This window comes from Vicia villosa, linkage group LG5 (genome assembly GCF_029867415.1).
Source record: "Vicia villosa cultivar HV-30 ecotype Madison, WI linkage group LG5, Vvil1.0, whole genome shotgun sequence".
NCBI classification, from domain to species: domain Eukaryota; kingdom Viridiplantae; phylum Streptophyta; class Magnoliopsida; order Fabales; family Fabaceae; genus Vicia; species Vicia villosa.
Genome location: NC_081184.1, coordinates 28,452,104 through 28,464,289, shown reverse-complemented (window position 1 = coordinate 28,464,289; position 12,186 = coordinate 28,452,104). Strand labels below are relative to the sequence as shown.

General features: G+C 35.6%; 1 protein-coding gene across 1 annotated transcript; it reads left to right on the top strand.

The window, feature by feature from the left end:
* The first annotated feature begins 5,568 nt into the window (after positions 1–5,568).
* Positions 5,569–8,132, top strand: LOC131606438 (sugar transport protein 10-like). Its single transcript, XM_058878667.1, has 4 exons — positions 5,569–5,734; positions 5,828–6,353; positions 6,552–7,175; positions 7,415–8,132. Exons 2-4 carry the CDS (start codon positions 5,895–5,897, stop codon positions 7,862–7,864), a joined length of 1,533 nt encoding a protein of 510 aa, XP_058734650.1. The 5' UTR covers positions 5,569–5,734; positions 5,828–5,894; the 3' UTR covers positions 7,865–8,132.
* The last annotated feature ends 4,054 nt before the right edge of the window (positions 8,133–12,186 follow it).

Sequence of the window (12,186 nt, the reverse complement as noted above, 5' to 3'; positions counted from 1 at the left end):
AGATGATGAACTGGAAGCAATTTCCTTTCCTTTTCTTGATTTTGGAGGCATGGTTGGAGATGCTTTGAGTGAGAGAGGGAGGATTTTTTACAGTTTTGAGTTTGAGGAATTAGGGTTAGCCGTACCAAAAGAGATGAGAATGAGAGGGAATGCAAGAATGGAGTGTTTTGAATGAATGTTATTGGGTCGGGTCGACCTAACAGACCCAAATATGGAAAAAATTTACGCAGTAGGTCGACCTAAAGTGAAGCTGGGTCGACCTAACAGAAGTAGTAACAACAAATGACCAAATTAGGTCGACCTAAATTGTGAGTAGGTCGACGCAACTGGACTTTTTTGGTTTTTCTAAAGAAGCTTCTTATGTAGGTCGACTCAAATGCAGGGTAGGTCGACCTAAGTTTCTTTCAATGATGAAAATGCCTTAGAAATGTTTCTATATGATGTATTTTTGTTTTGTTATTTGCTTGAATGCACAACCATTGTATGTCATGAATGAAATGATGAACATATATACATAAGTATTTGAGAAGAGTAGATAAGAGCACATGAAGTCACTATAAGCATGTTAATTGATAGCATATTATAGCATCAATAAAATTTTTGGAAGTGAGCAATAAACATGTTACCTTTTCTCAATATGTAGGTGTTTTGTCATCATTGTGTGGAGTCTTCTTGTCAGTGTGCCATACTCTTAGATTTGATAGTGAATTGTTTTGATGGAATGTTTCACAGGTTGATTTTTGCGAAAAACTTATTTAGTATCGATTACTCGATGTTCTCCCGGATGCGGGACATAGTCCCAAACAATATTCTGCTAAGAATAAGTTTAAAATCTCTTTGCAATGCAACTTGCCAATTTGCACATCAAGTACTGCGTCCTAAGTGTTTTTCGGAATATCTGTATTTGTGATGTATCTCATACATTTGTGATGGATAGAACACCTACATTTCCTTTGCTGAGTATGATTCTTCAAACTGTCTACATAGATGACCTACCAAAATTGGTATGTCTACCTATATGTGTCTTGAGCACCAGCTGTCAAGGAATTACCACCGTTCGGCGATGTCAAGACACTTTTCCTGCGAGATTAAATTAGAGTGGAAGGTCCCCAATCTTCATTGGGTCCTGGATGGTGAGTACACAATTTGTTGCACTTAGGCAACCATTGAAATACTCCTTTAGGAACTAAAATTCTCCTAAATTTGCATTTTTCAATGGTATGTCCCTTTTTGCAACAATAATGACAGGTAATATGATGAGAATATGGAGTTTTGCTAGTTGATACTTTTGGTACAAAAGTGTATTTACTATATGAAGGAGTATACGATCTTTTGAACTTGTTTGGATCAACCGCAAAAGTCACTTTTGGTTGTAGAGCCTTGTCTAACTTGGCTTTTAGATCTCTCACTTCTTTTTGCCAAATGTGACATGTCTCACAACCAAACCATGATGTAGGATCTTATTCAACTTTGTCCTTTTGAATGTCTAGTATAGATTGTTTTAAAGCTTCCATATCCCTTTCGGTTTTCTCAACTTTTGATTCAAGGTATGAAAATATTTTCTTATTTGAGGCCAAAAGTTTGAAAGCTTTAATTGCATCTCTATGTAATTCTTCAAAAGCAAGTTTTAGTTGAGAATGAGATACCTTATCTACGAGTTCAGGTTTAAGATGACTTACAGCTTTCTTTTTCTTGTTTTGATGAGCCATGAAACATAGGTTTGCTGATTCTTCTTCATCGCTTGACGAGCTTTCACTAGATGAATCACTTTCCCATGCTATGTAAGCTCTTTTAGATTTGTTATGACCTTTGCTTTGGTTCTTCTCCTTTTCTTTCTTAAGGTATGGACAATCCGGTTTGTAGTGACCGGCTTTCCCACAATTGAAGCAAAGACCTTTGATCTTTCCTTTGTTGTCGTCATCTTGTTTGAATATGTTTGATTGCTTTCTATAGTTGATCAATCCTTTGTCGGAATGTTTTGCTCCATTTTTCTTTAGATATTTGTTGTATCTTCGCACAAACAGTCCCATTTCCTCATCATCGGAGTCTTCGTCATCACTTGTGTCACTATCCTTTGGCTCTCGTTTTGAGGTCTTGGAGCTCGAAGCTTTTAGAGCTATTGACTTCTTCTCTACCTCTTTCTCCATGTTCTTTTCTTTCTTTGTCCTCTTCTCATGCATGTCAAGGCATTTAAGATGCTGTTCATGTTCCTCTAGTTTACCAAAGAGAGTGGTAATGTCTAAAGTGTTGAGATCATTTGCTTCCTTAATTGCTGTAACTTTGGGCTGCCATTCCCTGTTCAAACACCTTAAGATTTTGTTAGTAGCAACTGCATTGGAAACAGGTCTATCAAGAGAATTTAATCGATTTTTCAGGTGAACGAATCTTTTCTGCATGCTTTCGATGGTTTCACCATCTTCCATGTGGAAAAGTTCGAACTCTTGAGTTAACGTATTGATCCTAGCTAGTTTGACATCATCCGTTCCCTCGTGGGCAACTTGCAATGTGTCCCACATAGCTTTAGCTGATCTACAATGGGAAACGCGATAGTATTCGTCAACTCCTAGAGCTGAGATTAGAATGTTTCTCGCTTTCCAATCGTATGCATATTTCTTTTCATCTTCAGCATTCCAAGTATCTTCTGGTTTTGGAACAACTGCACCAGCTGCATTTGTCATAGTGATCTGAAATGGACCATTGACAATAGCTGTCCAGATGTTCCTATCAATTGCATTGATATGGACACACATACAATCCTTCCAATAGCCGTAGTTTTCTCCGTTGAAAACTGGAGCTCTATTATGAGCCCCTTTAGGTCCAGAAGCCATCTTTCCAATAAGTGTTTCACGAAGCACGGAATAAACCAGAGCTCTTGATGCCACTTGTTAGACGCTGGCCTAAAGATCTAGAGGGGGGGTGAATAGATCTCACTAAGTTTTTAAGGATTTTTCTACTGACTCGAGCGAAAGCGGTTCTGAATCGACTTGCGTCTATTCTGGACCGCTATTGCAAAGGTCGTATGTGTTTCAAAACCAAAGAGTAAGTGGAATTGATGGTGAAGTAATATGATAGCTAAACAGTACGTTTTACAACTGAAAACCAATTAACTTCTAGATTGACAATTTTGATTTTCAATGCAGTAAGATTGGATTAAGCAAAAACACAAACACTTGGTGATACGTTCAAATTGATAGTGATTCAAGTTGTGGTGAATTGTGATGTTTGTGCAGAACTTTAATTCACAATTTTAACACTCGAATCGTTGATCAATTTTGCACTTATAACCAATTATGAACAGAAAGTAAAAGAGAAAGTAAAAGCGACAAGAACACGATATTTGTTTAGGCAGTTCGTCGATCGTCCTCGCTACGACTACGTCTGCCCCCAATTCCAAATTGAAATTGGGTAATCTTTCATTAATGTTGAAAGTAGTATATACAAAGAAGATAACAAAGCGATAAACGATAAACCAATTATGTCGATCCTTTGAATCTTCTTCCCCCTTAATCTTGAGCCAGATCAAGGTTATCCAAGAGCTTCACTTTGATTCCCTTCTGCAGTGTCTTGATTCCTTGAACTCCCCGTTCCTCAATCGTTACACTCAGCCGAATCCTCAATGAACGCCTCTTGATAAAAACCCCCAAGAACCACCCGTCGTGGAGGACAAAACCCGCAGATTTTATTCACCAACAAACCCCACAAACCTTCACCCACTAGGAATCTTCAATTCCGTTCCATGGACGTTATCGAACTCATCACTAACCCGCAACGCAAGAATGATTATGTGTAATTGTGTTGGAGATGATGAAGAACGAAGATGAGAAGCGTTTATGTATCTTTCAGTCGTTGGTGTTGGTTGAATAATTACCCTTGCACAATATATATGATTGCATAACAGTTAGAACCAAGCAAAACTGATTTTTGAACTTTCTTGATCAGTTAGGTCGACCACTTGTAGTGCTTAGGTCGACCTAACAGAGCTTGCAGAATTTTTCTCCCAGTTAGGTCGACCTGTTGAAGGAGTAGGTCGACCAGAATCCTCTTCTGATGCATTCTGGGGACATTTTCACAGATTAGGTCGACCTAGTTGCCATGTAGGTCGACCTAGCAGACTGATGTGAAGATTTCTTCATTTTGAGTCGACCTAAATGGTCTGTGAGTCGACCTAGCAGAGGTATATGGATTTTCCTTCATTTTAGGTCGACCTAGGTTGACAGTAGGTCGACCTAACTGCTGATTTTCTGCCTTTTTCATGTCCAGCTTGTGTTGAGTCGACTTATATGCATAGTGGATCACCTTGTTCTTTCATGAGTGATCAAATTCCTCCTTGTTGTTTGAATGCTCATTTGAGTTTGCCATAAATCAAAAACATCTTTGAGTGTAATCTTGTATTCACATGAGGTACCTAATTCCAAGGTTTGAACCGGTTATCCAAAAACTATCTTACCCAGATATAAGCCAAGATACAACCTTTATATTCCTTAAATGTATGTGTTTAAATATGATTTTTTACTCTTGTATGTGATTGAGTAAAAACACTTGAAATTGAGGGCATAATGGTGAGTAGAAAGATATGTTGAGTAATGGTGTGGGAAGAACTACTGTGAATTGGTTATAACAAAGTAGAAAACATATGTCTCGATCAACAAAAGCAAGTGACATTCATTCGGTAAGGTTTGTATATTATTTCTGGCATAGTTTCAGTGTGCATACAGGTGAGTTAAGGACAAGCAACACACTGAAATCTAGCAAGAAAAATCACGTCATTTAGCAAGAAAAAAATGGCCAAATCTAACTTAAAATGAGCAAGTTAGATGCAAAAGAGTGAAAAAATATGGAAAAATCACTTTTGGGGGAAGAAAAACACTTATTGAGAAACTGGTGAAAAAGGGAAAACCACGCTTTGTTGAATTCTCTAATTGACTCGGGATAGCATAATTAGGAATCGTGACTTAGGGGCTAACACGCTTTGTTGCCTAGTTTGACAATACAATTGGCCTAAGGGATCGGAGAATTGATCGACGCTTAGGCTAGTGAGCTGCACACCAAGGAATTAAGTGTAGTGACAGAGTTATTATGTCGTGTAACTCTATAGTCATTACATGTCTGTTAATGCGCATTTCATCAATTAAGTAGAAATAAGGGGCTATGACTATAAAACCTGACCATCATTATCATCATTGTTGTGCAATCTTATCTCTAGCATTTTCGACCAAACAACCTTAAAAAAAACTCCATTAACTATTTATACATGTAATCACTACACTTAAATTTTTATCTTTCTAATTAAAATCCTAATCTCTTTTTCTTCTTTTGTTAATTTAAGAGATAATCTTGCATGGTCAAAGTTCAAATATATTGTGCTTAGGGACAAATACAAAGGACTCTTATTTCCAAAATATTAAATCAATTATTTTTGTTAAACCAAACAATACTACCACTTAATTTAGACAGTGATTACGCGTTTTCTTCTTAACTTATCAACTTCACCCGATAAGCCACCGCAAGTTCTGCTTCAACACAAATAATTCATCTCATAAGTTAACATGTTTAAAACGAAAAAACAACCTATTGTTACTTAATTTATTATTAATTTGATTCAAACTTTATAGACAATTGTGTCATATTTTGTTTGAATCAAAGATTGTTGTATGGAAACGTAGATGAGACCTCACATAATTGATCTCATCTGCTAGCTCATACAAAGGCAAAGAAAATTGTCTACTTTTTTCAGGTTCAATACAAATTATTAACTTCTTTGCAATCTTAATATATGATAAACATTCTAATGGAAATATTTATATTTGTTTACATCTTATATGTGCAGAAATAAATCTGAGCACAAGTGTACATCATCATACCTACCTAAATTTTAAGATACACGAGTTTGAGAGATGGCGGGTGGAGGTGTTGTTCTCGCAAACAATGGAAAGCAATTCGAAGGAAAGGTGACACCCTTCGTGTTGGTCACATGTTTGGTGGCGGCCATGGGAGGTTTACTTTTTGGTTATGATCTTGGTATTACTGGAGGAGTGACTTCCATGGAACCATTCCTGATCAAATTCTTCCCTAGTGTTTACAAGCAAATGAAAAATGAAATTGCGTCCACGAACCAATATTGCAAATTTGACAATGAGCTTCTTACTCTATTTACATCTTCCTTGTATCTCGCGGCATTAGTTGCTTCTTTCTTTGCTTCCATAACTACAAGGAAGTTAGGACGCAAGGCCTCAATGTTTGCGGGTGGCTTATTTTTCCTAGTTGGTGCACTTCTGAATGGGTTTGCTGCCAATATTGAAATGCTTATCATCGGCCGCATGTTGCTTGGTTTTGGTGTAGGATATTGTAATCAGGTATGAATTGATATCATTCTTATGCTCACGTGGTTTTATGTATAAAAAAGTTCATGAATATTACTTTCTCTGGCCATTATTATAAGCAAATATTCTCTTTTTAGATTTATTGAATAATGAATGTATCTGATCTTTTAATTTAGGCCGAAGGAAGTACAATACTAGTTGTATTTAACTTTGTTTGTTACGCTTAAACAGTCAGTTCCTGTGTATTTATCTGAAATGGCTCCACCAAAAATTAGAGGTGCACTCAACATTGGATTTTCAATGATGATCACAATTGGAATTCTCGGTGCAAACCTTATCAATTATGGAACATCCAATCTTAAGAATGGATGGAGAATTTCATTAGGTGTTGGAGCTGTCCCTGCAGTCATGTTGTGTATAGGATCTTTTTTTTTAGGTGACACACCAAACTCAATGATTGAAAGGGGTCAAAAAGAAGGAGCTAAAAAAATGCTGCAAAAGATTCGTGGCATTGATAATGTTGATGAGGAGTTTCAAGATCTAATTAATGCAAGTGAGGAAGCCAAAAAAGTGGAGCACCCGTGGAGGAATTTTGTACAACCAAGTTATAGGCCTCAACTCATTTTTTGCTCCTTCATTCCATTTTTCCAACAACTCACTGGCATCAATGTTATCATGTTTTATGCACCCGTCCTTTTCAAAACCTTGGGTTTTGAAAACGACGCATCCCTCATGTCAGCAGTAATTACCGGAGGTGTCAACGTAGTTGCTACTTTTATTTCCATTTTTACGGTAGACAAGTTTGGAAGAAGGGCTTTGTTTCTTGAAGGTGGTATCCAGATGTTAATATGTCAGGTGAAACCTGTAACTTAACTATTTCTCCCTTAGGTTCTATTTATAAGAAAAACTTTATTTTTTAGTTTCATGGAAAAGATAATGTATTTGACTCATATATCGTCTAGATACATTAGTTACTTAATGTATCTAAAAAGTAAATTTTTTCTTATAAATAGGACCAGAGGGAGTATTAGTTTTTATATTTTAAAATTAGTATTGATAAACCATTTAAGCTAAGTCATTTTCTATGACTGTAGATTGCTGTTGGAAGTTTGATCGCAATGAAGCTTGGAGTTAGTGGTGAAGGCTCATTCACAAAAAGTGAAGCGAATCTTCTTTTATTTTTTATATGTGCATATGTTGCAGCGTTTGCATGGTCATGGGGTGCGTTGGGATGGTTGGTGCCTAGTGAAATATGCGCTCTTGAAGTTCGTTCTGCAGGTCAAGCTACCAATGTTGTTGTAAACATGTTGTTCACCTTTATCATTGCTCAGATTTTTCTTAGTTTGCTTTGTGTTTTGAAGTTTGGACTTTTCTTCTTCTTTGCTGGATTTGTGCTCATCATGACAATTTTCATTGCCTTGCTTCTTCCTGAGACAAACAACGTTCCTATTGAAGAAATGAATATATTATGGACATCCCATTGGTTATGGAAACAATTTGTTCGTGATGTTGTCCCCAAACATGAGCGAAAGGATAGTAATTGACAGCATGTGAAACCATGACTTTGTACAAAAAATTAATGTACCTAAAGTTTGGTCAGCAAAATGATGCAAAAAACTTGATGTTCTGTTCAAATTGAGCATAAAAAAAATCAACTTTACATGTACCCAAATAAAAAATGTATCAATGCCTAACTTGAAGCAGTGTTGAAAACCTGGACAGTAAGAAATTGTTGTGTTTACAAATTTTCTGAGCAATCATATTTTTGTACAAATGTATATACATGAATATGCGGCAGTCTTTAGTGGAGAAGCGAGTTCCAGAAAAATACAATATATATACATGAAATCAATAACTCTCTTTATATATATATATATATATATATATATATATATATATATATATATATATATATATATATATATATAGAGAGAGAGAGAGAGAGAGAGAGAGAGAGAGAGAGAGAGAAATACACTTATTGCCTTTGTTACATTTCAAACCAGGCGTACAAGATCTTAAATAATTAGCTATTTTAACTTCTCGTGTTAATAACCCTATGCTAATGAAAGAAGAGTTTTTAAATATATATTTAAATTCAATTTTTTCACACATTCAAATAAATCTCCATTCAAATAAAATTCAAAGGCTCAGAACACTTCAATAGATAAAATTAATTTTATGGTTGTGGAGTGGTGTTGCCATCCAATGTGGAAGGGCATTTTAGTATATTCTAAAACATCTTATTTTCTTATATGATAGATGTCATTATTTTGTTTATGTTCAATGGAGCTTTTGTCTCAAAAAATCAAATATGCAATGATTATAATAAAATTTTAATGTGATATATGTAATAAATCTATAAAATAAGAAAACAGATGTACCTGGAAAATACTCAATTGCCCTTTGCTCAAAAAATTACACCTAATTGTTTTGGGGGCAAAATGTGTCTAAAAATTACTTTTTGTGACTAAATTCAGAATATGGCTACATTGAAACTAATGGTTTGGTCTGTTTGTGTTACCATTGGGCCACATATGTACAATATCCAATTTGCATTGTAATGTAACTGAACCATAAAATTTTCATCAGTACAAATGTTGCAGATTTCTCCTCTGTCCCAACAGTAAATTTTACTTTAATTCAAAAATCATACAATCTTCTCTTTCTCTCTCGTCTTATTTCTTTGTCTCTCTATCTCTCTCTATTTTCTTTCTTCTTTCTTCCCTCCCTTCCTCTTCTTTCTTCTCTTTTCCCTCTCTTCCTCTTCTATAGAATTTGTACTGATGATTTGGTGAAGTATGGGGTTATGTCGGACATGCCGCGAGAACATCAGCCATGTACTCCGCTTGGGGCAGATCTCAAATGGAGATTTTTCTGGAGAATCGGTACTCATCCTTCTCTTAAATGATTTCATGTATATGTTTTTTCTTTAAAGAGAATTAAAATTCATTACCCTTCCCAAAACGATAAAGTTATCATGTTTTTTTTTATTTCTGTTTAAAGTTAGGGTTTTGATGTTGTGGTTATGGTTTTGTGGTTGATATGATGATTTTGTGGTTAGGGTTTTTGTGATTGTGGTTGATATGATGACTTTGTGTAGCTGTACTAATAGTGCTTGATACTAAAAGCGAGATTATGGTTTTGATTCTGGATCTGCTTCTTCTCTTTCTGGATTTGTGGACCGTCTTCTCTTTAGGTTAGTTTTGTGATTGTTCTGGTATTATACTGTTATTAATGGTTAGTTTGATTGTATCATTTTAGATTCAAGGAGATTATATGGACCGTTTCCAACGGGACTATGGCTACCTTCTCGATCACTTTGAGCGGAAACGCAAGAAGACGGCTCGTGATGTTCATAAGCACTCTAAAATGGCCCAGAAGGTTTCCCTGACCCTCTTCCTCTATTTCGTTAAAATGTTTTATTTGAAATTACTTTTATTGAAACAAGTTATATTTTTTGATCTTGCCGTACTATACTCGCCGATATCGTTATTATTAAGAACTCTTCAGTATATTGTGACATTATGCGTGTAATTTAATAGCTTTTCACAGGCAGATATCTCATTCAATAATTGTGTCCGCAAGTTTGTAACATTAATGAACTACGAATAAAAGTCAGTTTAATGGCCATGACAAATATGTTGTTCAATTTGGGACACAATTTTGTTTTTTGTTTTTTATGTATGGTTCTTGGATTTATGCGTTAATGGGCCGAAGGAAAAGCTGAATTCGACGGTTATCAGTCGGTTATGTTTACTTGATAAAAATACTAATTAGGTGAGATCTCTTTTCTGACAGGTTGAGTCTTTTGACAAAGGCACAAATGCACTTAGCAACGCAAGATCAACTGCGTCAAGCAGCGAAAAATGGATTTGAAATGCGCCATGCAAATAAACGTCTAAAGCTTGGGACAAAAGTGGAATTGCATGTTCAACAGGAAGAGCAAATATAAGGAGCGTGTGCATGCTGCAATTCACCATAAACGAGCTGCTGCTGAAACAAAACGGCTCCGATTGCTTGAAATTGAGAAAAAGAGGGCGTACGCACAAGTCTTGCAGGCAACACATGTGGTAAAGTCTGTATCTCACCAGCGTGAGATTGAGAGAAGGAAAAAGAAGGATGAGTTGGAAGATCGATTACAAAGGGTATGGTGTTATTTCATTTCTTTGGATTAATTTTCACTGCTTGAAAATTTTCAGATGTTAGATAGTGGCCTGCCTGTGTGGTGCTATTTTTAACCAAGTCTCCAAATTTACATTGAGCAGGCCAAAGGCCAAAGATTAAGGCAGGCAGAATAGCAAGGTTGTTTGCATTCTAAGTATATATGTATATTCTGTTGCAGCTTGCAAGATTAAGGCAGCTCTAATTTCACTGCTTTACTCAATTGTAGTCATTTTGGGGAGAAGTCCTTGATATCCTGTTTTGGTTTAATGGTTTGAAGTGTCTTTGATAACAACTTGACAAATCAATTGTTTGAGACAGCAGCTCGACTACATTCAACAAGAGTACCGGGAACATTTGGCTATCATGCTCCAGAGTAAGTATGCTCAAACTTTAACTTACTCTTCATTTGATACTAGACATAGTTATGCTAAGACTCTGTTCAAACTTCTACTCCTTGAATAATGAAGCAGGTGCACCTAAGATTAAGCATGTCCCTATGTATTGATTTGACCACATGTTCATATTGTGATGTTTTATTGGTTTGAATGTTGATCAACAAATTTAATGTTTTTCGAAACTGTGATAATGCAGAAAAACTGTTGCTTACAACTAATCAGAAGTTTGTAAAACATGCCGATTTTGGCCTTGCAAGAGAAGAATCGGTGACCAAAATGATCACTGCATAAATGTAACTTACTGATGGATGGCACCAAAGGTATGCCGTCTTTTTTGGAGCGTAATTTTATTGATTCAGTTATAACTGTCCGAAAATGTGAATTAGTTAGTCAAATCACTATGACAATTTTCGCTGTTTCTAATGTATCATTTAGTTCATCCTCTTATGAGAACTTTGATTTTTACAGTTGTACAGTATGATAATGTTACGTCAAGGAGATAAAAAGCACTATAATAACAAGGTCGCTGTGTATATCTTTGGTATTGGATTACGTGAGCTACTAAAAAATCGCGTGCCTTTTGAAGGAATGTCCAATTTATAGGCTGCTTATGTCGCTGCTTTTAAACTACTAAATTCGAAATTATAGAGTGATTTTTCATCAATCAGATGGTTATATTTTCTATGTCAGCAATCAAATGGTTTTTTTATAGTGCTGCAGAGTTTCGCGGTGCTTTATCGACTGAAATGACAATGGTTTATTGGACCCTTTTATGAGTAAAATTATGTTCGTCATTATTTTCCAGTTTCTATACTGAATGTTGGATGCATGCTGTTAGCATGTCTTGAATTTGATCTTTCTATGAGCTTGTGTTTCACAAGAAGGAAGAATAATTCAGTATTAAACGAGTATGTATTCCTTCAATTCAAATTGGAACACTTGGTATATAGGTTTTATCTTTTTTTACTGTTGATACTGTGTTGGTTAAGAAAATCATTGCGCTGTATATGAGACTATGTATCATTACCTAATGAAACCACACTGATTCTAAGAGATGGATAACGATGTCAATGTTTTATTACAAGTATCAAGTTACCCAGAATTGGTTATTATCTACATGATGCCATTTATTTCAATTTTTCTTAACTATTCTAGAATGCTAAAGTCAGAGTTAGTAATTAATAATATAACTTCAAAACAATTGCATTACTATGCATCATAAATACCGTATGAAACAGTTAGCATTAGTTCTGAAAATTTCTGTTGGATTTTAGGCTGACTTGGTTCCTACTTTGTGCAGGTCTGAT